Source organism: Myxocyprinus asiaticus, chromosome 26, assembly GCF_019703515.2.
Source record: "Myxocyprinus asiaticus isolate MX2 ecotype Aquarium Trade chromosome 26, UBuf_Myxa_2, whole genome shotgun sequence".
NCBI lineage: Eukaryota > Metazoa > Chordata > Actinopteri > Cypriniformes > Catostomidae > Myxocyprinus > Myxocyprinus asiaticus.
In genome coordinates this window covers 35,521,400-35,549,208 of record NC_059369.1, presented here as the reverse complement: position 1 = coordinate 35,549,208, position 27,809 = coordinate 35,521,400, and the positions used below count along the sequence as shown (strand labels likewise).

The following is a 27,809-nucleotide window of genomic DNA, read 5'->3' as shown; positions in this document are numbered from 1 at the left end:
GGTGTGCTTGGCTGGCCAGCAAACTCACCAGACCTGAACCCCATAGAGAATCTATGGGGTATTGTCAAGAGGAAAATGAGAACAAGAGACCAAAAAATGCAGATGAGCTGAAGGCCACTGTCAAAGAAACCTGGGCTTCCATACCACCTCAGCAGTGCCACAAACTGATCACATCCATGCCATGCCGAATTGAGGCAGTAATTAAAGCAATAGGAGCCCCTACCAAGTATTGAGTACATATACAGTAGATGAACATACTTTCCAGAAGGCCAACAATTCACTAAAAATGTTTTTTTTATTGGTCTTATGATGTATTCTAATTTTTTGAGATAGTGAATTGGTGGGTTTTTGTTAAATGTGAGCCAAAATCATCACAATTAAAAGAACCAAAGACTTAAACTACTTCAGTCTGTGTGCACTGAATTTATTTAATACACGAGTTTCACAATTTGAGTTGAATTACTGAAATAAATGAACTTTTCCACGACATTCTAATTTATTGAGATGCACCTGTACATGCATACAATATTTGGACCTCAAATCTGCGCTAAAAATGTTTGCACTTATTGCATTAGATAAATATCAAACCAATGGTATTTGTTAAAAAAAAGATAGTAGGCTACAAGCAGAAAAAAAAAAAAAAGAACGAAGGAATTCATGAGAAAAGGTCTAGCATTATTTGTTTGCAGATACCACTTGTTTTGATATATTGTAATCTAAGCAATTACATACATTTTTAAATGTAGCTCAAATGTTCAAATATTGCAATTATAGCTGTAATGCTCTGGTAATGTTTATCATCCCAATAAAGCTTCTTTGACTCTTGAATCAGAGTTGTGAGAGAAACGAGAGAATAAAAGGGAGATGTGAATTTTTTTTCTTGTCATTTAGACATTTGGAGTTTATTGGACTCTGAGGTTACATACTAATGAATTATTTCATTGTGTCCATTTTAACTCTTTCATCAAAGGGCTTTATTTAGGGTCCTTACTTGTCTACCGTGGACCAGCCACAAATGAACATAGACCCCTTCCTCAGAAGAGTCTTCAAAAGCCCCTTGAGTCATCCCAGAGGATGGCCCGAAGGTGCTGCATGCAAATCATAAGTGTGAGAATAAAAGGTAGCACCTTTTAACTTTCCGTAATGTCACGGTCTTCAGACAGCTTATATAAGGTTTTTGCTTTATGAAAAACTGCAGCTGTGGTATGTGATGAATAGCAATGAAAGAGGCAAGTTGCTCATTTAACCAAGACCCATAATAAACAAAACCACAAATCTGCCGCAAAGCCTGCAGTGAGCTGCACAGAGAGAGCAAGGTGTTAATTGCGTATGTTTGCATCTTCGTACCTGTTTGTCGTGAGTGTGCGTGTGTGTGTGTGTGTGTTTGAGGTAAAGGGTTGCTATGGGTGTGTCTTCCTTTTTGGTACATTTGATTCAGCATTATTGACAACAGATTTGAAAAGAATCAAGCACACAGATAATTTTCTCCACATATATTTTTGTATAACAGAACAATTTAAAGTACAATAAGAAATAGAAGCTACAGTTTATAAAACTCTCCAGCGGAACATAATGATGGGCCAGCATCAGCCTTTATCTTAACAGAACTGTATAAGCAGACAGGTCTTTACATTTTTCTCCTTTTTTCTTTCTTTTTCATATAAAAGACATTTCACTACATTGTGTCCTACGCTACCGTAATTTTCCCATGAAAGCACCAGCTGTCTGCATCTCATATTTCAAAGTTTATAAAATATAAATTATTGAAAAATATCAAATGTTTGTGAACTAAATACATTAAAATTTTCATTTAACAAAAAAATACAGAAAATATAAAATATACAAAATAAAATTGTGGGGAAATAATAATAAAAAAACACTAATATGAATATGCATTTATGGGTCTGCCAATAGTGTGCATTTTCACATAAATGTATCATTTTTGCAATTATTACAATCAGATATTTGGAACAATGACTGCATTATGATCTAAAAAAAAAAAAAAAAAAAAAAAAAAATCATGTTTTTATGAAACATAGTATCTCTGCTGTTCTGATATGTGATTTAATAATATGTCAGACAACATCACTGTGTAGGTAAACCAAACTATGCTGCCTTGCCCTCCTACTGTAAATAAGGTCTGTTATTATCAACTGCTTGTTTGGGTAACAACACATTTGGTGGCAGGAACAGTGTGGCAAACTTTCTAAACAGATACATCATTGAATTCACAAGATGTGAATTCATTCTCGGCTTTTCTGGAATGTAGATTCTCAAATAAAAAGCATGAGTTTGAATCTGACTACAACTCTTATTTTTTAATCTAGCAATTTTATGAAATGTTATCTGTAAAAATAGACAATTCCAAAGCTACACCAATTTGGATGGGTAGAATTCTGCCACTGTAAACAATAACATTTGTTTCTTAGTTTAACTTTCTTTACTCTGGCTTTTCCCACAAGGTCTTGTGTACAAGACCCTACCCACACAGTGACACAGTTGAAATGCCACACTGAATAAAAAATAAAAATAAAAAAGCAGGCACAAAATCAACCTTACTGCCATTCATGTTGTCTATTTTACTTTTTAAATGTAATGCAAACATTGGTCCACACTACAGTTTACACTATACATTACAGTGTCCATGCTGCACATAATACACATTCATGTAATTGATCACAATATCAATTACAATATTAATGTGTAATCACACCAAATTTGCAGTAAAGTATGTTATTCATAATTTTAATTTACAATATTTGCAATTTCTAGGACAATGTAATGTAAACTCAGATATAAAAGTTACACCCAGTGTTGACTAAAATAGTTGTCCATAAAACTGCGTCTAACTGAACCATTACAAAACCACTAACTCCCATTTTTGATTGTGCATTACGATCTTGTTTATGATGACACCATTTGCTAACCATGCCAACAGATCATCATCCATGGCATCCTGTTTTTAAAGCTGCCGAAAAATCTATCTGAGTATACAGTAACATTATCCAATAAACATCCAATTGTCACCTTCTCAAACTATCTTGCAAACAAAACAAGACTCTACCCAGTTGATCTTTCCTTGCTTTCTTTGCCACTGCAAAACCCTTTGCACTTACAGTACTTTTGACTTCAAACTTAATTTGTCAGGGGTCAGACCATCCAGATGACAACTCAAGTCTGTACTTTTTATTATGGCTAAAGATTGTTGAAATACCTCAAATTGCACCGTTTTTTTCCAGCAAATTCTCAAACGTCTCAATTTTATGGCTTTCAGTTCAGTTAACTCTTAACTAAGCGCTAGTCTACCACTGCCAGCAACCATTCGATTGAGAAGAGGCCCTAGCTACATGACATTTCAGTTGTCACCTACCCCCACACTTTTAAGTCTACCAGAGATACAGAGTAAGTTCCTAAACATGTTAATATCACGTGATCTATTAAGGCAACACTTTAAAATTACAGAGGGAAAGTATTCGTGAAGAGTACAAACCAAAAAAACAAGGCAAGAAACGTTTGGTGTCTTCTGTCATAATACAACCGATGAAATGACGATGAAACGACTAGAAGTGTCATGAACGCACATACACTTCATTTTTCACCAAAAATGTGGTGTTGAAACGTGTGCAGCGACTGTCACTGTTGTGCAGTCAACGGCCACTTTCATTCGTGTCTCACACTCACTCTCAGTTTGACTGAGATACGTCTCTTTCAACTGAAAAAGGGTGAGACTTTGGTATATATATTATGATCTGTTGATCAAAAACAGTATTTTCAACTGTGGACATTGTGGTAAGAGCAACATATAACCAACTATGACCTTAAAAGAAGTAGAGTGGAATGTTTAAGCACAGTCTGACTTCAAGAAACCTTCATCTTCTGCATTTGAAAAAGTACAAAACGGAACAATTGATGTCCAGACATTAAACAGCATCTTAATACAAGTGATCTCCACAAATTAATACTGGCACATATATATATTTAAGAAACAATACAAAATAAATTTTTTGTTATTTTGGTCCAGCTGAGAACTCTCCCCTAGTGACGCGTATGCAAGGAGATAGAAACAGTACATAACTTAATAGTAAATATTACTGTGATATTCCTTTTGTCTCTAATTTTGGCAACATGTTTAATAACTGGAGCTTTCAGTCCATGAAGAAGTCCTTGTTCCTGGTGGTGTTTGTGCTACTGGGTACAAAATGCAGTTCTACCTGAACGTACAGTTTTCCCTTTCCCACAGAACTCTAAACAATACAGACGCATTAAGTCTACAAATTATAAACTTTGGTAAATGTTTTGATGCTTCCTGTTGTAACTGTGTCCGGTATGCTTTCATAACAAGACTGGAACAGGACGAGGTGTTAAGAGGGAATGTGACTGGACCCCAAAAATGGGCACCCCATTTCTCCAGGGTATCTGAGGGACATTTTCAGCCTGTTCTCCTGTTTTCCCTGTCAAAATTTTACTCATCCGAGTCAGGCTTCACATCTAACATGGTGTGGAGCTCTTCAGGAGTATATCCCAGCAGGCTTTTCAAGTCACACACAAAACGGTAGACGTAGCGCTTGCCAGACGTCTTGTGGATGATGTTTTTGTCATAGTAGTAGCGTAGACCACGACTCAACTTCTCATAGTTCATCTTAGGCTTGTTTTTCCTCTTGCCCCATCTACGTGCCACCTACAGGTCAGTGAGACAGTTCAGAATCATGAAGCTGTAGATATAATTAGTCACACTCTTATATGACCTCTAGGCCACGTCTACACTAATACATTTTCATTTGAAAACACACTGATTTTTCAACATTTACGCCTCACATACACACGTAAACAGTGTTTCCCTCAGAAAACACCCTTTATAACCTAATACTTTGGAAACGATGACTTTAGAAAACAAAGCGAAAGTATGGAATTTGCACTAGGCTCAATATTCAGCAACTTACTCGATTCTATTTCATTGGGACTCCAATGTATGTCAAAAAATACAATAGTACTATTGTAATAGTGTCTAAAAAAAAATGGTACTACTATGGTACATGGCCCAAAAAACAAAACAAAAAACAAAAAAAAACAAAAAACAAACAAACAAAAAAAATAAAAAATATATATATATATATATATATATATATAGTATTACTCTGGTACCATGTCTAAAAACATGTAATATATAGGTACTATTTTGTTTGTGTGTCAATATGCCATGTCCTAATGGATCTTGAACCAAATCATATCTCTGCTTAAAGGAATAGTTAAAAAAAAAAAAAAAATCCTCTCATTTACCCATCCTTATGTTGTCTTAAACTCGTATGAATTTCAGGTCCCACTTTACATTAGGTTTCTTTAACTACTATGTACTTAAGAATTTGGTATAATGTACTTCTCATGCACATATATGTTGTTGCATTGCACTTACATTTAGAGTACCTGCATTTAATTACATTTGTAGATACATTGTTAACCTTACCCCTAACCCTAAACCTAACCCTAACTCAACCCTTACCCTTAAACCTAACTCTAACCCCTAACCCTACCCGTACTCGTAAACCTACCTGTACCTAAACCTCAGTAGCAGCAAATGTGAATCTTGTCAGAATTTTGCAGAACAACATGTAGTTACACAGTAAATACATTGTATTATATGTATTTCAGTGTTAGTACATAGTGGTTGAAGACACTTAATATAAAGTGTGACTGACTTTCTTTCTTCCGTGGAACACAAAGAAAGGTATTTTAATGGAGATATGCTATGAATATGTCCATGCAATGCAAGCGAATGGTGACCAAACTTTCAAGCTCCAAAAAAGGACATAAAGGCAGAATAAAAGTAATCCATATGTCTCAAGTGATTTAATCCATGTCTTCTGAAGCAATCCAATCGGTGAGAACAGACCAACATATAACTCCTTTTTCACTATACAAATTGCCATTGCAGTCTCTAGGCACAATCATGATTTCAAGCTCGATTACACTTCCTTGTGCATGATGCATGTGCAGAGCTAGGAAGTGTAATCAAGCTTGAGATCACGATCACCGAGGAGACTGCAAATGTTAAGATTTCTAGTGAAAAAAGGAGTTACATTTTGGTCTGTTCTCACCCAAAACTGACTGGATCTCTTCAGAAGACATTAACTAAATCACTGGAGTCTTACGGATTACTTCCTTTATGTCCTTTTTGGAGCTTGTAAGTTTGGTAACCATTCTCTTGCATTGTATGAACAAACAGACATCATATCTCCATCAAAATATCTTTCGTGTTCCGCGAAAGAAAGTCATACAAGTTTGAGATGACAGAAGGGTGAATAAAAATTACCCTTTATATGAGCTTCAAGAAACCTTCCCCACCCATTTAGAGTTGACTGTATAACCTCTCACCTCATCAGGGTCAGAGAGTTTGAACTCCCAGCCGTCTCCAGTCCAGCTGATGAAGGACTGGCAGGATTTGTCCGTCAAGAGCTCCAACAGAAACTGCCATAGTTGGATGGGTCCACTGCCTGAAAAAGAAACAATAACATCTTTAATTCACACTACAATATAAAGAATATTTACAACATCATTTCCTTAGATCACACATCCACACAGTCACTCACAAAAGGCATTCTGTCAGCTCACTCAGTCACTCAAAGTACTACTGTATGGTATTACCATATTTTTGGACAACCATATCAATATGGTTATTATAAATGACCCACAATCACGATAAATATCAAAGTACTATGCTGTAACAATCTCATGTCCTTTTTTGACAGGATTGTCAAAGTCAAAATGTCACTTTCTGATGTTCTTATTTTCTACATTTCCATCTACATTTTGGTTTTATAACATGGCCTAAAACTAATTTCACATGCCATCAGCTTTGCGTCACCCTCCATGAAAACAGCGACCTGTGAGGGCACAATGGTGTATTGACTGGCCAGTGTTCAGACTGCCCCACAATGCATGTTCTACTTGAGCTTTGGACTCTTTATGTGAATTCCAAACCATTGACATCACTTTGGATTTTGTCCCAAGGCTAAATATCTAGTGAATAAATGTGTTTGATCTGTGTCGCCCGAGTGGACGTGGGTGCATTTGAAAGAATACATGTGTGTGATGTCTACATGTGTTAGAACGGCTGTGTGGGTGTGAGAGAGCGAAGCCCTTGGCAGAAATCTGCAAGATGAGCTGCTTTTTCAAAAATGCTGTATTTGCCATCACCATGATGGGGTCAGCTTTAAAGACTTTAACCTTTCTGCACAGTGACATATCACAATCTTGCATTTCAATGCATTTAATTGCAAGAAGCGCAGCTCTTTGAAAGGAGGGTGTATGTGGTCAAGTTGACCTATAGAGTGAGATTTTCTCTCCTGCAAGGGCTTCATAATATGTAGGCAGCAGAAGCAGCTTGTGCACTTGGCTTGATAAGCTTTGTTTTTTTCTTCATCTTGTGGTTAGTGTGCATTAAAATTAACTGTCACTTCATATCACACCTGCTTCATACACACAGAAGCAACAGAGAAGTTAGCAGAGGAGGCTTTGTGACAATCAGCTACTCTCCAAAGGCCTGTGCTTTCAAAAGAGAGTTTATATGTTAAATCTAGCTAAAAATATCTTGGCCAATAATGCAATAAAACACTAATGCAATTCTGTAACTGAATATCTCATCAACAATTCATCAGTTCTTTCTAACTCTCCCTCTGCCTTTCCATCTGTCTCCTCTATTCTGCTAAAAAAACAACAAAAAAAAAAAAACAAAAACAAAAAAAAAAAAACAGCTTAAACCAGTCTAAGCTCGTTTGCTAGTCTTAACTGGTATAAACTGGTGTAGATAGTCTCCCAGCCTGGCCAAGCTGGTCTTCAGCTGATTTTCTGCGGGTCGGCCAGCTGGTCTCCTGGGCTGACCAGCTGACAAGTGCCCCAAATCCCTCTAAAACCAGCAAACATACCAGCCTAACCAGGCTGGGAGACAGCATACCATATTAGGCTGGTTTTTGTTGTTTTTTTTTTTTTGTTTTTTTTTTTTCAGCAAGGTAAGCCTATGAATCACCAAAATCACTCATCCGTATCATTGTTTGCATAATATGTTTCTGCATGTAAATGCTTTAAAACACATTCCATAAACGTAGCTCCTGTAACACATCCTCATTAGACCTAAAGGTGCCAGGAATGGAAAGTAATCGGTCTGACCTCTACATGCATAAACCAAACCCACTAAACTGACAGACAAATCCACTACTGACTTTCAGCAAAGCCCTAAAAGTACATTAAGGCCACTTTGCTTAAAGTGCAAAATCACACCACATTCCCCAAGCAAAGGTTAGTGCTGCACACTGTGGAATTCTGACAGAAAATTAAGCAAAGTCTCTGACTATTAGCATTGGAACCTCAATAGTCCAGCATTGAGGTTAAAGAGATAGTTCACCCAAAAGTGAAATTATTCATCATCTACCCTCATGTTATTCCAAACCTGAAATGTGTGTTTGTCTGTTTGAGGAGGCCACCCCAAAAAGTTGAAAAACAGCCATCGCTGAAGAAAGTGTGCTGCGGTACTGTGGTTGTGTTGCTTCCCTTACAGATCTGATGGATTTCTACTTGCGTATGTGATTAATGATGACAAACACGAAAACCTCAGAGCTTGAGTAAATAGCTATTTTTTTTTTTCACTTGCTCTCTTTATCTACCTCATCTCTGAACTCTGAAGACTGTATATGTTAACACTGTGGCTAACACTCCTATAAACAACCATTGCAGCATGTTATATAAATGTCTATTTTATTATATTTACAATACTGTAATACTCTTTCTTTCATATGCACTTACAAATACACACACAGAAACAAACACAACGAAACACATGCATATTTTACCCTCTGTTACATAAGAATATTAGGGTTGTGCAAAAATATATATTTTCAAAATCGACTACTTGGGGTGTTAACTGTAGGACTAGATTTATAGAAGTCCTGTTTTATTAGGCTTCTTCCGAGTTCAGTTTCGTGAGATTTTACGCATTGGAAGCAACGTCAGGCTGAATGTGCAATGCTTTTATAGAATTGTTCACTGAAAAATTACAATTATTTCATCATTTAAACACAATGCAGGTCAATGAGGTCCAAACCTTTAAGCTCCACAAAGGACATAAAAGCAGCATAAAGGTAATGAGAAACAGATCAAAATGTAAATATTGTTTTCTATAAATCTACAGTCTCCATGGCAATCACAATTTGAAGCTTGATTACACTTTGCATACACAGATCGTTCACAGTGCACAATTGTCAAGATTTACAGTATAGTGAAAAAGGAGTTGTATCACTTCAGAACACATGAATTAAACCACTCAAGTCATATAGATTACCTTAATGCTGCCTTTATATCCTTTTCGGAGCTTGAATATTTTGGACTCTGCTGACTTGCATTGTATGTACAAAAATATCTCAATCTCAGTCAAAATATCTTTGTTTATGTTCCGCAGATGTAAGTTAACGTAAATGCTGAGAGAATTATCACTTTTGGGTGAACTATTCGGGTTTTTTTTTTATTTTTATTTTTTTTTTTATGACTGTATTGATGAATGTAATGACGCAAAAGGTTTTATTTGCAAATTCTGACAGCATGCTAATTAATGCACCACCACTAAAATGTCAAAACAATAAATACATAACTAACTAAATAAGAAAAACAAATCTACATTTTTTTTTTTTTTTTTCAATAGACTATTTGGTTGTTGGATGTCCGGTCGACCATCGTTACTTATACCTAAAAGATATTTAGCTTATGTTTTGTGCTATTTTGGATCTATAAGAGAGAATTCCTGATGACAACAAATACAGGCAGTATGGCACAGGCAAAACAAAGGCTGTAACCATGTCTTGAACATTGGGGGGGGACCAAACCATTTTGGGGGTGGAGGGGTCACGGGTGTTGAGGTCGCAAATATAATGGTCCTCTTTGGTCCTTTAATATAGTAAAGGTGCTGAATGCAATACTTTTCGGAATAAAGGCTTGAAATGTGATAAAGCCCAAACCTATAATTTTTTATTTTAAAAGATACATGTATTTTTAATGTTCACACATTACAAGACAAACACAGTGTCTGCATTGCTAGCAATTTGCAGAATCCAACACAATCTTTTCTTCAAGAATCCTAACGCTGCTCTTTTCCATACAAAAACAGTTCATATTGACCACTGCTGTCAAGGTCCAAAGAGAAAAAAAAATCATTATAAAAATACCATAAAAATAGTTAGTACAACACAAAGCTGTTTTATAGCCCCAGAAAGCTTGGAATATAATGCACGAGTCATATGGACTACTGTTATGATGTCTTCATACTGAACCTGGCCATATCTGATTATTGGGGGGGACTTAAAGTATATTGTGGTTATGGCCCTGGGCAAAATGGTCCTTTATACGCTGAAAGAAACCTTATATTCTCCAAATATAGAAACGAAATGAAGCGTACACATAGTGCGTGGGCCCTTTCTCTTTCTTTTTCTGGGAGGGGAGTGTTTTTTCTGTTGTCTTTTTCAAACATGTCTTTATAACATGAGCAGGTAGATTTGACACAAATGGTACAGTTTAAAAAAAGTCTCCCACAGATGGGCCGATAAAGGAGCTCTCATCTTAAGTGCACAGGGCTGCTATCACTTTGTGCTGCACCCCCTGTTGCCTAGACCTGGAAAATGGGTTGAGATGTGGGCCGCAGATAAAGAACAGAAGATGAAAACAGCAGAGAAAGAAACGGAGAGCTGTTGGCAGGAAAAAAAGGAGAGAAAGAGACTGCCTCCATTTACATCTGAAGAAAGCCAGGGTTTTGCACGTTTGCTATGTACAGAAGCTGCTTGCAGACTGCAAGGCTTAGAGAAGCAACTGTGGCAGTTGTGCTCTGCCTTCCTTACTGTCATGTAACAAATGTGACTCTGCGGTTATGCAGTGCACCAATGCATTCAAAACTGGTGCAAAACATTCTTTCACCTATCCAGTGGCAATCATGTCCCAGTAAGACAATGCAATGCACCTCACTTAACTGGAAATATGCACTCACTTGTGATTCTAAAGGCTTCCTGGTTGTAGACAACATTCCTTGAACTGAATCCAAATTATTCTATTGCATTTGATGGACATGAAATATACATAGGCCTATATGACATCTACCCTTGCAAAAGGGTTTGGACACACTTGACTAAATCTATGTGTGACGAGGAGGAGGGCATCCCCGGCTCCTCCTTATCTCTCTCCCGCTGACTGGTGCAACTCAGCGCCAAGCGTCCATCGTCACGGCCCGGCCATGCCCTCTTCCTCGTCACACTATGTTTTTCAGGATTTTAAAAGCCTCTGCTTAAATGGTTGAAATCAGTTTTGTAGACAAATATAAATTGTGCAAACATTTGAATTTATTTTTAAAAAACTCAAACTTTTTACATTTTATTTATAAATTAACGAGTTGGACCAGATAGTGAAGGAAAAGCATCCAATACATGCCCAGCACACGTAAGAGCTTCTCAGTAATAAAAAACAAAACAAAAAACAAGTGGCACCCTATAAAGTTGGCTGAGAGAATGCTAAGAGTGTTCAAAGCTGTTATTAAGGCAGGGGGTGACTACTTTGAAGAAGCAAAAATAAAATAACAAATTTGTTTGTTTGTTTTGCTTCTCCATGTGATTCCCACCCTTCCATTTCCTAGTTTGGATGACTTTACTATTATCCTAATATGTGGAAAATAGTAATGATAAAGACCAAATAGAAGTGTCCAAACTTTTGACTGGTAGTGTAATTGAAAGAAAAAAAATGCCTCTACTATGGAAAATGTCCACAATATATATATATATATATATATATATATATATATATATATATATACATTTATGTTGATTATACAAGTATCAACTTCTATAAAGATGTAATTTCTATCCCTGATAGCCTCATGTATCAATATGAAACTAGGCTATATTTCAAGGTAGTGGCTTTCCTTCTTTCCACTTAAGAAACACACCAATTATGAGTCAGATTAAGAATCAGTACGTTGTGTAGGCAACTAGTGAATGATTGACCTCTGGTTAATACTGACCTGTGTACCCAGCGAGCGCAGCTGCCGGGATGACCGGTTTGTCCTTGCTGAGGTCCGAGCGCTCCCGTACATAGTCTTTGAAGGTACCCTTTGGTTTGTGTCCATGCAGTGCAGTGGGGTAGTCCTCTGAGTCGAAGCTGTCGTAGGAGGGAACTCTCTGTAGATTGTTGAACGACGACTGACTGCTCCAGGACTGTGTAAGCCTATCGCAGCTCTCAAAACTGTCAATGCTCTCAAATGAATCCTGACCTCCCAGCTTACCTAATAGAGACAGAGATAGAGAAACAAAAAGAGAGAGGGAAGGTCAGTATTGACAGAACAGCTTGCAGCCCAAAAACTGATTTTTAAAGGGATAGTTCACCCTAAAATGAAAATTCTCTCATTATTTACTCACCCTGATGATATCCCAAGTGTGTATGACTTTCTTTCTTCACCAGAACACGTTTGAAGAAACATAGACAAATTTCTTAGCTCAGTAGGTCCTTAAAATACAAGTGAATGGCGATTCATCTTTTGAAGGTCCAAAAATCACAGACAGTCAGCATAAACTTCATCCATACGACACCAGCTGTTAAATTAATGTTTTCTAAAGCAATCGCTTTTGGTGCAAAAAAGATAAATATTTAAGAACTTTTTTAATCTCTAAATCATGCTTCCGGTCGGCAGCGGTACGCGCGTGTGATGGAATTGCATTGGCTTTTGAAACACGCGAGAACTGACGCACGTGCGTCATAGCTGGAAGAGCAGTGATGTTTACAACTGAGAAGGAGGAACACTGTACAGTAGCTTGGTTGATTTTGGTTTAGATCTGTAATTATTGGTTTCTTTACTCACAATGGTGCGTTTGTGTGCTTATCCTGGATGTCTCAACCGAGTGAAGAACTTGAGATTACCTCGAAATCCACGGCAACACAAATATGTCACATGAGAGACTGCTTGGACACCACCCTCTCCTGAAACATTGGATTATAGTTCTTAAGTACTTAAATATTTATCTTTTTTCACACCAAAAGCGATCATATCGCTTTAGAAGACATTAATGTAACAGCTAGAGTCGTATCGATGATGTTTATGCTGACTGTCTTTGATTTTTGGACCTTCAAATGAGAAATCGCCATTCACTTGTATTTTAAGGACCTACTGAGCTAAGAAATGTTTCTATTTTTCTTCAAATGAGTTCTGGTGAAGAAAAAAAGCCATACACACCTTGGATATCATGAGAGCGAGTAAATAATGAGAGAATTTTCATTTCTGGGTGAACTATCCCATTAAGTTCATTGTGATGATAGCTCAAAAAATAAGCATTAAAATCATAAAAACACTATGAAAGTAATCCATGCCAATGTCATTCTCCATTCCACATACTAAACTTAGTGCCCAACAGCGGCTTATTTTAATTGAAAGCAAGTGCGTATGAGATTTGAGAGCTGTAGGAAAATTATCAGTGATAAACGACTTACATTTTGGTCTGATTCTCACAAAAGCCAACGTATTATTTTAGAAGACTTGGAATAAAGTACAAAAAATCAAATGTAATACATTTTTTATACATTTTGTGCTTTTATGGTGGGTTTTATTGGTCTTTATGAACTGTTGTTTAATGCTAAAGAGAAAACAAAAAAAAATTGTTTCATGGAAAGAAGAAAAACAGCACGTGTTTGGAATGACACAGTTGCGTAAATAATGACCTATCTTCACTTGGGTTCTGCAAAAGAAGGAAATCATCTGGGATGGCATGAGGGAGAGTAAATGATGAGAGAATTTTCATTTTTGGGTGAACTACCCCTTTAAGGATTTGGCCTCTACTACTCTGAACATGAACGCAATGTCTTGGCTTGTAGAGGGTGCAATGTTTGGCCACTCCACTAGATAGGGAAAACTGATGCGGGGTAAAGATGAAGAAATAAAGTTCACAAGCAGTCTGGTCCCAACCAAGCAGAAAACTGGTCCACACCACATGACGATTCTCTTACACAATCTTCATGTGGAAATATTTGGGTTTTGTCTAATTGGAAGAAAATCAAAACAAATTGCTTCTCTATTTTTGGTCAAACTGGAGATAAAAGGCCATTCAAAATTGAATGCCAATTACAGAATGAAAGATAATAGAGAACTGGGTCCAATCCTGAAATCTTCAATTCAATTCAACTGAAAAATTAAAACCACATGTGAGTTTGGTGGCACCACAAATACTTTCCCACACAGGAAAAACACAGCGCTTTCACCAAAGCTAGGATTTACTGCATACAAAGCCTCCGCTTACCTAGAGGGCAAAAGCCCAACTCACTCTGTTGTTCTACAATACACAAGCAACTCTGACAAATCTCAATCTCCAATCCAAATCTCCATCATTTGTTCAGCTGCAGGATGAATGGACACAGGTTCCAGTTTAAAGGTATCAAGAGCGAGGCAGGCTATTTGTTCATCTTTGAACAATGAGTGGGAGAGAGAAACCAGATATACATGAAGTAAAGCTAACAAGAAAATTCATGAGAAACCAGAATGCTCTTTTCATGCTTTACACCTTTTGCGCCTTACAAGAACCTAAGGCTCACAAAAACACCCTGCACCCCAGTAATGGTACCTTTCGTGGATGCTTTTATGCATAACACGGCTACCCGCGCTCTGTGGCTTCAAACATCTTTCACTTTGATGCAAACATCTTTGTTTTTCTCTCCTTTTTCCCCCACCGCAGGCGAGAGTTTCTCGAGACGGTGCACGAAAGAACCGCAAACAAACCCAACGGTCGACTTCATTCCCTAGCAGTGCATGCAGAGCTGTTCAAGATGAGAATGCTCATGACAGACACCGTTTTGAAGACCACACACTGTTGTTCACTGTGGGGGTGATGGGGATAAATTCAAGCCTAGATGGGAGATTGTAAATATGCATCTAAGACATGAGGAACTAGCTTTTGTCTCCAAAAAATTTACATTTCCCCAGTGCCCTATTAATCTAGGCCTCCAGCATTATTGCATGCACATCATATTTGCCACATGCACACATCCCTGCTGAAAAGACCAGCATATTGTCACTGTCTGATGAAAAACACGTATCTCCACTTTTGCCAATTTTGACTTTTTACCATAGGTGGAATGCGCCGAATGACCTCTTCCTACTGTTTGAACTGTGCATTGAAATCTATCTGTTTAACAAGTATCTCCACTGGCCTTGAGAAGTGTCCATCAAAACCGCATATGTCCCACCCTTATGTTTTGAAGAGCGTCAACTAATTTACCTCAGCTATCCGGCTGAAGTGTAATGAAGAAATTGCCTACATTGCGCTGGCTCTGTGATTTCCCTGACAACCAAAGCCATTCATGCATGCACAATGTCAGGTGGCTTTAAAAAGTAGACTATACCAGCCATAAAGCTAATTCTGACAGGCAGCTTATGCGTTGGACCCGGAAAACGCATTTCGTAACCGAACTGTCCACACAACAACCGGACTAGAAACCCTAGTCAAACTGATTTCGATCTAAAACAGTAAGTGAAAGCTCAGACTATATCCAAAAAGTGAGTTCTAGGAACACGAACAGTTGGAATCGAGTTTGTAACTGAACATGTGCCATTGGAACCCATGATAAGAAAACCGTGTATGTCCACGTTCGCCAGTTCACTAACAGATCTGTAATGATAGAATTCTATTTATGGTGCTAAAAGTGACTAATTATGTTATTTTCGATTCATTTTGTAAGATTGTTTATGAGAAAAAGAGTTTTTCAATGCTCTTGAAAAAGTTTTTTGGGATACCTGCTTCTCATCAAACATGGACGATATGTTCTGCTTTGGATGCTGGTCCCCAGCATTGGATGCTGGTGTCCCCAAAAGTCAGCTTAACCAGCAGTCAACCAGTTTCACGAGAAATGCCATGCTGAGCTAAGCCATCTGTGCCAGCTAAGTTTTGCTAGTGGATATGGCAATGCTGGTCCACCAGTTATACCAGTACCAACCAAAGACTAAATAGCATAAACCAGTTTGGACCAACATGAAAATTAAAGAAAGAAAAAAAAAATATTAAAAAAAACATGCACACACTTTCATACATATTGAAACACCAGCACTTGTTAGCATGACCTTGGCCCCATACTCACCTCTGCTAATGCGGCCCACGCACATATTGTCAGGTGACACAACTTCCTGTTTGACTGAAAAGTAATCTCCCTGCAGTGGATTGAGAGGCGCGTCCCGCAGGATAACATTTGGATACTCGCTCTCATATTTGAGTGACAGCAGGTCTTCTGAGCTAATTGGGTGAAGGGTCTGGTAAGACTCTGTTATGAAGCTTGGCTCTGAGTATTCTGAAGGAGGGACACACTGGGGATGCTCTATGCCATAGTCTGGAGGAAAGAGAGGTAGAGAACACAGAACATGTTTTTTTTTTTTTTTCTTTGATGATAAAATATTTTATCCTTTTCCAGCTTATTATGCTTATTTTCCCAAAAAGTGTACAACTGTGACTCTGTGGTGCTATCAAAACATTGCTCTGTTTGTTTGAGCAACCCAACCAGCCCAACACAGCAACATTGGCTCAATCAATAGTGTGAGTTTGGGGTCAGACTTTGTGTTTGTCAGATCAATGGCAGAAGGGCGGAAATGTTTGGGAAAGCTGTAATTTTGTTAAGTGACACAAGTAATGTCACCGTTTACTTTCATTGCATCTTTTTATCCATTCAATGAAAGTGAATGAAGGGTTTGGAGCAACTTGTGGGTGAGTAAATGATGAAAAAGTTTTAAAAAATTGAGAAATAAAACCCTATTCACACGCCCTCCAGACTCACTCAAGACTCAATCTCGTCTTGTTAACAGCCTTCACAGACCAATCATTTATCACCTATTATAGGCAAGATATAAGATGTTAAAATGTACTCAGGTACTGTAATGATGCTAACTGAAAGACAGGGCAAATACTTACTAAAAAAATATTCTGAAGGGTAGCGGGATTCTTGGAAACTGGTCAGACCATTGACAGGGAAATGCTTCGGGTTTTCTGTGTGGAACAAACAACATACTGATTACCGAACCTATACACGCTCTCCAAACCGACTGTGTTCCAGATTAGATTGTGCAAGACAATGCAGCAGGGCTGCTTTGATGTTTTAAGTAGCATGGCATTTACTTTACAGGAATTTATATTGTGACACCTTTTACATAAATAGCATTTACTTAAACAGATATGGCAAAACCTGTTGATCTACTTGACAAGCATATGCAAAGAAAATAATTTAAAGATTCTTGATAAGCACTGTGGTTGTTATTCTTGTTTATATAAAGTGTTACTTTCGACATGCCCATCACAGCACATACTTTAAAATCTAGACTCTCTGATTGGAATTGCTGAAGCTGTATCCAACTGATTTACTGTAATACTTATTTTCTTTTATATCAATCACCTTTTTTGCTATCGATTTTTCTAAACACCACATTTGCTGTGCCACAGACAGACAGACACAGACAGTTAGATAGATAGTTACAGACAGACAGAGAGAGAGAGAGAGAGAGAGAGAGAGAGATACATAGATAGATAGATAGATAGATAGATAGATAGATAGATAGATAGATAGATAGATAGATAGATAGATAGATAGATAGATAGATATGTCTACCTTTCTGCAGCATCTCTAAATGCTCCCAGAGGATGTCACCTACGAAGTCTGGTGCCAGGTCCAGGAAGCGTTCTTTGCCCAATGCACAGAGATGTGCCCCGTTCATGCTGAATTGATGGAAGTTCACATTCTTCAGACTGAACTCATTTACTGTCCAGGTTAACCATTCTCTCACATGGGCCTCTGTCCACTCCCGGGGATCTACAAAGGAGATAATCCAGGGTCACAATCTGAACTGTGCATGATAATATATCAGTAATATAGAGTCAGTGTTTTATATAATGCTGACAGTACGTATAATGGTCACTGGTCCGGTGCCTCAATGGAAATAATCAGGTATTTTTCTATAAATTTGATGCCAAGATGGCAGGAACTGAAACAACTGCAGTTTTAGCCAATAGACCTACACACCCACTCTCTTTCTCTCTCTCTCTCTTTCTTCTAACTGTACACACATACACACTCCACAAACACAGACCTGATGCAGACTACAGCCTCCGCAGACACAGCAAGCAAAGCCATCTTGCGGTCTGATATAATTTGGGAAACACAATTCATAACATTTGCTTGAGACTGCCATGTGCCTATCTCGAAAGATCTCTTTTTAGGCAATCTGATTTTGGCATTCTGAAACAGCCTTACGCTATGGAATACTGAGCCATGAACAAAGACGTATGCACTCTTTTCTTCACTTTTTTTTTCTTTTTTTTTTTTCAAACTCTTTCTCCCTATAACACATTCTTTTTCATTGTTTTCTTCCTCTCTGTCCTTTCCTCTCTGTTAAATGTATTTAATGTCAGTAACATGGTCAGTGAGTGGTGGACAGTTGATTTATTTATGTATTTATTTTGTGTGTGACTTTTAAGAGAGACATTGACAGATGTGAGCCATGGATATAAGATTTAAAAATAAATAAATAAATAAAATTTTTTGCTGTTTTTGTTTTAGATTTAAGTGCTGTAGAGTCAAACCTTTTGGGATGGAGAGTCGCTGCTGTTCCCTGGTGAAGCCGCTGAATGTGGCCATTAGAGCCTGTGACATCATCTCTTTGCTTCCTGGAGTTAGTAAAGGAACATCTGCACACTCCAGATCTGCTGGACCAAACACATGGGCAAACATGTCAATCACACACATTCTCTCAAATTAACTGTAAATACACTACTTCACATAAAACAGAACACAAAAAGCAAAACAAAACACAAAAAGCAAAGCAAAATAATAAAGTGAAACAAAACTAAGCAAAACAAAACAAAACAATGGCAGGTGGATACTGACAGATGGCATCTCAGATTTCAATGTCTATGAGACATGTAGCATGCTTTTGCTTTCAATGCTTTCAATTTCATGACAAGTTATTTTCCATGCCATAGTTAACTAAGGCTTGCTCACTGGGTGCATTAAGACTATTTTCCAGTGATTTGAAACGATATGTATAGTGAAAAGCGCTAGACAAATAAAACTGACATGTCTTGACGAATATAAGCCAGTCAGTGTACTCATATCAACACCATCATAAACAGGAACAATTAGGCAATATCAGGGCTAGCGTCACACAATTATTGGTAGTTGTCCTGCAGAACCACTTATTAGGCCATATGCACAACAGCCACCTCTGACCTGACCTTCAAGATGGACTGGATGGTCCACCAACACACAGAGTGTGCTACAGGTCAGGTTCTCCATCTATCGATAACCACTTCTTCACATGCCCACAACCCATTCCACCCAACATGCTGCCAAATTTCTGTCTCCAGCAACAGACAGAGGGGCCTCTGTTGCCAGGGGTCAATAGTTAAGGGTTAAAGGTTGTGGCAGAGGGGTGGTGATGTCACAGCAGTCTGTGGGGTGCCGAACAGACACCACAGTGTTGGAAAGCATGCCATCTCTCCCCGTGGGCACCCAGTGGGACACAGAGGAGTCTTTGATGAGTTAAACAGTGCCCGATGACTTCCAGTAATCCAATTAGGACTGCTGGGGTGGCTGTTAGACAGAGGGAGAGAAAGAGAGGGATCTGGGGAAACCCCTAATGGTCTGAAGAATTCCACTACCAATTCTTCAGCTAAGAATCCACAACAATAATGAGATCAAAGACATTACAACCATTATGTGACCACATTTTTGTAATGTCATGCTGAATGTAACAAGGTGAGGACTGATAATTCTATTACTGGTGTACTGTCAAACAGTTTGACTGTGACTCAGGCACAAAGAACTTGTCTGTGAGCTAAATGCACCGTCGAGACTGTGCAAAGCAAATACTCAGTGTCCTTTTTGTTCGGTCTGTGACTGCTTTTCTACTGACACCCAGATGTTCTGGCATCTCTACGTGGTTTTGTAACTGCCAGCTCTAGGCACTATATGGGTTTGCGCTTGCTGTCTTCAATCCACAACATGGCATAACCCAGCCAGGAATGTACAACAGCTGTCCCTCCAAACCACCTTCCCCACTCTCTCTTCTCTTTCTCTCCATCTGCTTCCCTGGCTGACTCTAACAGAGAAGTCTTAGCAGTGATGCATTATGCAGAGTGTCTAAATGGAGAAGAACAATGCAGTGCTCTAGTGTGATTCGATTAGAGTGAGATGCTGCAGTCTCCATTTACAGTGTTTAATTGGACATTAGAGGGGCCATTCTGCCGGCTGGACGTCAGAGCCTTCATTCACAGGCGAAGAGGCCCATTATCACATTAGGTGATATAAGTATATTCTCTCGAACTGAAAAAAAAAAAAAAAAAAAGACCCAAAAGACCCTGTCTGGTAAAGTACAAGTGTTTTTTTTTTTTTTTTTTTGTTGTTGTTTTTTTTTTTTTTTTTGTAAAGGAGGCATGTTTTATTTGGACCACATGTGACAGAGTAACGCAACTTAAAGCAAGTTTTTGTTTTTTTTCTTTTCTTCATAACTGGTATATGTGAAGTGCCTTTTGAAAGAACAGAGAAATCGTGATTTGTGATACAAGTTGTGTCTCAAAACACAGATGATTCAGGGCATACTATTAAAAGAAAAACGAATATGGATAAAAAGAAATAAAAGGAATAAGAAAATGTCCTTATCTTAAAAGCTGTTACAGAGCATGACCAAAAATGCCCTTGAAGCTTGTGTCCGTGTTTTTGAGATGAATGGAATCGAGTTTATCAGCATTTACCTTACTTCTTATTAGTCACTCACCCACACTATCCTACATATAACATGATGTATAACCCTCAGAGACCCAAGTATACAGATTAATTTTACATTTTATTTTCTCTCTTTGATCATGTTATTTTGGAAGCCATTGATTATAAAAATGCTGATTTTTAAGCATATGTTGTTTTGGGGTGAAATTTGTGTCTTAAGAAAACAATAGCAGTCGTTGGTAAAATCTTGATTTTAAGTATATTTTGCCTTGAGGTGACTAAGAAGCTGTGTTATTTTTTATGCATTTTGCTTTTGTTTAGTTTGTTTCTGCCATTGGGATGAAGTTCAGAGTGTCAGCAACAGTTATCTGTATTTTATCATTATTATTGTAGATTTATTTTTTACCATTTTAATCAATTAATAAAAGTACTGTTTAATTGCTGTAAACAAACACTGCAATTCGGCTATGCTGGGTAGGTCATTCAGATGAGTATCTGTATCGTGCATCTGAATTATTATAAACCTGAAGCCATATTAAAAATAAATAAATTAATAAATAAATATGAACTTGGTCAAAACCATGCATCTGCTAGGACATCTAAATTTAATGGATGGTGAGTTCTTTTTAAAGCAAAACTTTAATCTCCATGGCACTGTATATCACAGATTTCATCTGCATGCTGTTACCACAAAGAGAGTTGAAAGATGTTCAGTTAACAGTAAACCCCAACACGACTGACATTAGCATTGACCAATCACAGTGCTGATGACCAACCTATCAGGTACAGCATAACAAAGGCAAAACATGGGATGGGACTTTACCAGAGAAACCCGTCCCATGTTCTTCTGTAAAGCAAATGAATGCTTCTGCAAATTAAGACAAAAGACTAGGATAAGTATCATATACATTAGGTTATCTCAACAGCAATAATAGTGTTCCGAGTTATAAATCTTTGATAATTATGTCTATTGAACCATATTACAACAGATATTGGGCCTCAGCCATACAGTCCCACATGGAAAATCTTTACATTACACAATAATACTGCAGGTGTGCATTGGGTGGTGTGGATGTGTGTCTATCTTCAGTGCATAGCTCTGTGCTTTGGTCAGGGGGCTATGAAATTGTGATTATAGTCATGGGGCCACGGTGGTCTCAAGGAGTCTGACGTGGTGGGGAGGGGTTGGATGATTCACTTATCTGTAATGTGAGAGCATCCAAGACAGCATGAATGAAGTCCCCAAAGGGATAACATCACCAATGGCATGACCACGGAGCCCCGCCCATCCAGTCCATTCCCATTGGGTTTTCTGAAGTGTACTCAGTGATTTAATGACTTACATGCATCTAGCCAGAGTCAGTCTACAGATTAATGTATATACTGAAGACACAGTGTTAATGGCCATGTCTAAAATTAGATGCAGTTGAAGGAATGAGTGTGTCTGTATGTATGTGTGTGGAGGGGTGCATATGTGTGTGCTTGAGAGACAGCATGTGGGTGTGTAATAAAAACTAAAGTGTAAATAGCTCAATTGAGTCCCTCAATAGTCTGGACAGTATTTAAGCTTGTGAATGTGTTTTTTGTGCTTGGAGTATTTGTGTCTATATGTCAACTTAGCATTTCATTCCAGACAGGCACTTCCCTTTTCTTAATCTCTTTAATTCTCTTTCACATCAGCACCACATAGTTCTTTCTCATCAAATTAAAGGGATAGTTAATCCTAAAAATATTTGTTTTATTTTATTTTTTTTTTTGGTCATAATTTACTCACCCTTATTTTGTATCAAACCCATATGATGTTCATTCTTTCGTGGAACATTCAACATTCACCCTCATTGTATCTTTGTTTTTCCATTCACTGAAAGTGAACACAAAAGAAGATGTTAGCACAGTGTTAGGGACTGATAGCCTCAGTCACCATTCACTTTCATTGTAAGGAAAAAAAAAAAGATGCAATAAAAGTGAATGGTGAATGAGACTAACATACAGCCTAACATTTTTCTTTTGTGCTACAAGTAAGAAAGTCATATGGGTTTGGAAAACTATATGGGTGAGTAAATGATTATATGATGTTTGGGACTATCCTTTTAAATCGGAGGTAAAATGTGTGTTTTTTTTTGGGTGAAAACAAAAACCATAGCAGACAAAATCATCATCTTATTTTAGAGAAAGGAATAAATATTGCGGCCAAGGAAAAAGTCTTTACGGAGCGCCACTGGGAGCCATTTCCGAACATTAACAATTGTGTTTCTCAGCAGTGTGTCAGGGCAGGCCATAAAACACCTTTGGTTCTTTATCTCTTGTTCTATCACTCTCAAAGTGTGTGACAGTGAGACTGTTAAACCAAGCCCACATGAAGGAGTGCCATTCACCCTGCAGGTCCGCTCGGACAACGCAGGGCCAAGGGTGGGGGATTCAGTGAGAGACGTGGTTGTTCTACCCACTGTTTAGATTTCCATCTGAAAGCATGCAGGCCAGGCAGGGACAGGAATAGCAGCGGCCCATGATTGAGCTCCCAAAAGGCAGCGCCGAGGATGTCCACCCCACCGGGGTCATGCACCGGGGGTCTCCTGCTCTGGAACACTGTGGCTATTCTTAGAGACCCAGCCACTGGGTGCCCCGTGCTCGCTGGATGGCCTCCCACACATTCGCACAATACACAACAGCACCATCAATGGTTCACATATTGGCCCCACATTGAGGATTCAAGTAAGAGTGATTGTATGAAAGCAACAGAAGAGGCATGTGTCCAACCTTCAGTTCTACTTTACATCAATGTGCATTTTCTTCAAACTTCATGATACTTGCTGGCCATTCAGAAAATGCATGCTCTAAATATAGTCTAACCTCTTACCCAAACCATAAACTGAGTGAGCAATTGCCCCCAGTGCATTTTTCCTAAAACATTAGTGCATTTAAAAATAAATAAATAAATAAATAAAATAAAAAAAATAAAAACATTAAAGTGATACATAGAGCAATGCTACTACGCATCTTGTAAAGAGAAGCAGAGGCGGTTTGCAGAATGCAAATTGAAAGGGTGTAGCTGCATTGCAGGACACATTTACCTCCAACAGACCACGGCACACTTGGATGAGTGCATCTTACATGCACTGTTTAGACTTCTGAATAAACAAATGCTGAACCTGACAAACTTTTTACTCTCTCTGTGACATTCTTTCTCGAAACCTCCAACAGAAACCACTTCTAAATGTACCTGAATCTGCAGCGTTTCAATTGAAAAAATGACACGTTCTTACTATTCAATCTACATGCATCAAAAAAGCATTTATGACCAAAATAATTTCATATGCGATCAGTCTGTCATGCCTGAGCAAAGTTTGTGAGCGAGCAGCTTTCTGTGTCAGAGAAATTAAGGCAAGAAAGCTCTGCATGCAATTAGCAAGCTAATGGTTTATGCTATTGTGGAGCCAACCGATGGCCAACAGATGCATTCTCAGTAAATTAATTCCCCAAAGACCACATTGTATTTATGCATCATGCCACACATTCCTGCCTTGTTTTACAATCACTAATGTGGATGGGATTTTTTGAGAGTTTGTTCTGAATTTGTAATCTTAAAACCAAAGTGTCTTTGAGTTCAATTCTAAATGGACCAATTACACAATTAACTGTATGCGGAGAAAAGCACCACAGCTGTAGCGAGTAAAAAATATCATGAGCCCAAAATAGATGAATGGAAGATGCAATTGTTCTGAAATGTGCAGCATTACAAATCTGTGTGCTTGCGCATTATTGCAGTAAACTAAAATCTCTCTGTGGTGACAAATGTCAACATCAAATGTGTTTATGAACAGCAGAAGATGGAAGCACATAATTTAAGATATCTAAGTAGTCCATGAATGCGTGAGAAATAGTCTAAACCACCAAAAACAGTTCTCATTTGTACATATTTCCAAGTGCACTCACGAAAGCTAAAAAAAGACTGATTTACAGCAAACCCTGCTCTGTGGTTTTATAAGAAAAGGGCAAGTTGTTGGATCCTACCAACTTGGTGTAAGTGAACAATGTCAAAGACTAGCCCTCATTACAACTGCCTTTTGGATTCGGTCCAGACACCTACACAGACTGCCTTTAAAGGATCTCATCCCTAAATCGCCCAAGCAGAGCCTCTCTGTCGGAAATATGTAGATAGTGTGGAGAAGGTTGAATGTGAAAGAGTCCCAGCTGTGGAGGCTCTTGTGACTGCCAAAGAAAGTGTGCCTTCTATTCAGCTGTACATCAAGTAGCACTCACAAACAGAGAGAGACTGAGAACCTAGTTCCAGCCAAACACCTGGACCTCAGAGACTATCTTCTGTAAAAAGCTTTGTAGAAAATTTCACCCACAAATGCAAATTCTGCCATCTTTTACTCCAATCCCTTATGACTTTTTTCTTCTGTGGAACACAAAAGATGCTAGATAGAATGTCAACTTTTTTCCATACAGTATGTTAAAAGAGAAAGGTGTCACATTATGGGGGTATTTACACTTGGTTACTTCATGTGTGTTTACTGATCGGATTGCTATCCAATTGAATAAGCACATTACATTTACACTTTGCTACATCAACGTGTCTGCGCCAAACAGATCTGATCTTCAATTCAGAGTTCACGTCTGTGATTATGCTAATCCAAGGCAGCGAATTCAAAAGATGTGATATATTATTTGATTCCAATTGACTTTGCCCTTCACACAGGTATCGCTGTGTGTGTGCGCATGCTGCCATATGTGTAAGCTGTGCTCATAATGTCAGTGTTTAGTTTCAGTTTTATCAGCGAGCTGCATCAAAATGAAGAAATTAGTTCGGTCTCTCCTTCCTCTGGAGCTGGTTTGATTGATCAAATTTATATTTGTATCCGACACATGTAACTAACCCCTTAGTTTACATGCACTTTAAAAGTTTGATTTCAGTCGGGCTAAAACAATAATTTGTCTTTTTTAAATATTCTGTAAACACTTTAGTCTGAGTAAAATCGTACCAGTCCAATTTTTGCTAAGTCAGAATAACAAATCTAGAAAATTACTGTAGAATGCAGCTCGGCTTTGTCCAGCATGCACATTAATCTGACCACAATCTGCCTTGGCATTGTGCACATGCTCTGAAAGACAGAGATGTTGCCAAGTGCATTTAACACTTCCTCAGTGTTCCTCAGGTGTCATTTCTTCAAATAGTTGATTACGCATCGTCATGTTTACATGGACTGAAAGATGAAGACTGTAGCTCGACCACGCAAAAACCCAATGAAGTTCGATTATAACTGTGAATGTAAACGTACTGACTGAGGCTATGGTTCTACCAAACTACTCTACTTTCATGTTCCACAGAAGAAAGTCACTTTTTTGGGGTGAACTTTCACTTTAAGCTCTGAACCAGACCATATGTAACCCCAATGGTAGTCTGAAGACCGCAATACGGCTCTAAGGTAGGAACTCGTGTTAAAAGAGGAGAGATAAAAATAGGATAATTGCAAAAACAGCTCTAACTACTGAACCCTAAACAGGTGACTTGGTGAAAGCGCATACACCAATGTCAGAGCAGAGCTGAATCTGGAAACAGGTCGTCCTCTACCTCCCTGAACTGTGAGAGACGTAGCCAGAACCAGCCAGGACGGCGCTCTGATCTCAAAACCAGACCAACGCCATGCTCTGTGTCTCTTATCTCAGAACATATAGTACACAGTACCCAGGAGACATCTGTAAAACAGCCACAGTTATAAACAACAATGGTATAGAAAGATCAACTATAGGACCTCCCACTACCCAGGAGGTGGTCTGGAGCCCACCAGAGGGACTGGGAAGGGATAATGTCTTATGGGAGGAGGGGTGGGTGCTGGAGTCAGCTCGGCAGGGGCTGTGACTCAGTAATTAGCCTGTAACACGCGGCAGGGATGAGAAGACAGCACTAGGCAGACGCCACATCAGGGGCCAGAGAGACGAGGCGAGAGCCCATGTGGCCCGCAGACGGAGGAGAGACAAGAACATAAGGAAAAAAGTTGTGGAAAGAGAGACATGGAATGCAGGGGAGAAAATGGGTACTGTAAAATGTTGGGGGGGAAAATACGCCCTGGTTGTTTTTTCTTCCCTGCTCTGGGACATGCTGTATCTTTTGCTTTTGTTTTGGTGTTTTGAAGTTCAGAGAAGCAGGGCCAAAGAAAACTGTTGGGAAGACTTTAAACTGCAGTACAGCGAATTGGGTCACAAATATGCTACAGTGAACAAAAAAAATCTCTGAAGTAACATTCAGTCATTCTGACGCATGTAACTGTTCAAAAAGTATTTGTGCCGTTAAGCCAACAGTGTTGGTGAGTAACTAATTAAAAGTAGCAACACTACTGACTAAAAGAAATGTTTCGGGTTCAATAAAAGTTAAGCTAAATCAACAGCATTTTTTGGCATAATGTTCATAAAAATGGACTCATCCCTTGTTTGTTTAATAAAAAAGCATGAATCCCTCTTACAGCAAGCCACTTAATGGAAGTGAATTGGTCCAGTCAAAAATAATTTGTATGGCCATGAGACTTAAACATTATACATAGTAACATAATTTTAGTGTCATAAAATCGCTTACTAACCTTATCAGTGTAAAAACATCCAATTTTACAACTTTGTTGCCATGATGACGCATTGCTGTAAACCCTGTTAGTGATTTTATCACACTAAAATAATGCAGAACAGAAATTTTATAGGACCATTTTAGAAAACATTTAAGAAAACATTATCTCATTTAAATAGCTTTGTAGTTATAGCTACTTTTTGGTAGTGACTTATAGTGTAGTGTAGTGCTACTTTTTAAAAGAAAAAGTGACTACTTTAAGTTATGAGTAGCTTTTAGCTTGGGAAGCTACAATTTCAAAGTAGCTTCCCCAACACTGATGGCCAGCAGCGTAAAAGAATAAAGGCTAAGAAAACCAGAGTACATTTTTTTTATTTTTTTTTTATACAAACTCACTATGTTCCACACTGACATCACTGAAGGTAACCCCCCTTCACCCTTTGATGACTACACTTTAAAGGGAACAATTAAAATGTGTGTTTACCAGAAAGAA

General features: G+C 38.3%; 1 protein-coding gene across 6 annotated transcripts in view; it reads right to left on the bottom strand.

Moving 5' to 3' along the window:
* Positions 1-1,478: 1,478 nt before the first annotated feature.
* The window catches only part of LOC127417442 (protein c-ets-1-B-like), a 55,186-nt gene continuing 28,855 nt past the window's right edge, over positions 1,479-27,809 (bottom strand). For 2 of the 6 annotated variants that reach the window (XM_051657503.1, XM_051657507.1), the window contains 7 exons: positions 18,618-18,740; positions 17,647-17,847; positions 16,956-17,030; positions 16,135-16,380; positions 12,041-12,301; positions 6,370-6,488; positions 1,479-4,678 (listed from right to left, as the gene is read on the bottom strand). In XM_051657503.1, the coding sequence (XP_051513463.1) occupies positions 4,463-4,678; positions 6,370-6,488; positions 12,041-12,301; positions 16,135-16,380; positions 16,956-17,030; positions 17,647-17,847; positions 18,618-18,740 (1,241 nt within the window). In that variant the 3' untranslated portion in view covers positions 1,479-4,462. Of the gene's footprint in view, positions 4,679-6,369; positions 6,489-12,040; positions 12,302-16,134; positions 16,381-16,955; positions 17,031-17,646; positions 17,848-18,617; positions 18,741-21,580; positions 21,626-22,531; positions 22,619-27,809 lie in introns of all 6 variants that reach the window. The other 4 variants (XM_051657505.1, XM_051657508.1, XM_051657506.1 and 1 more) reach the window with 3 other exon arrangements.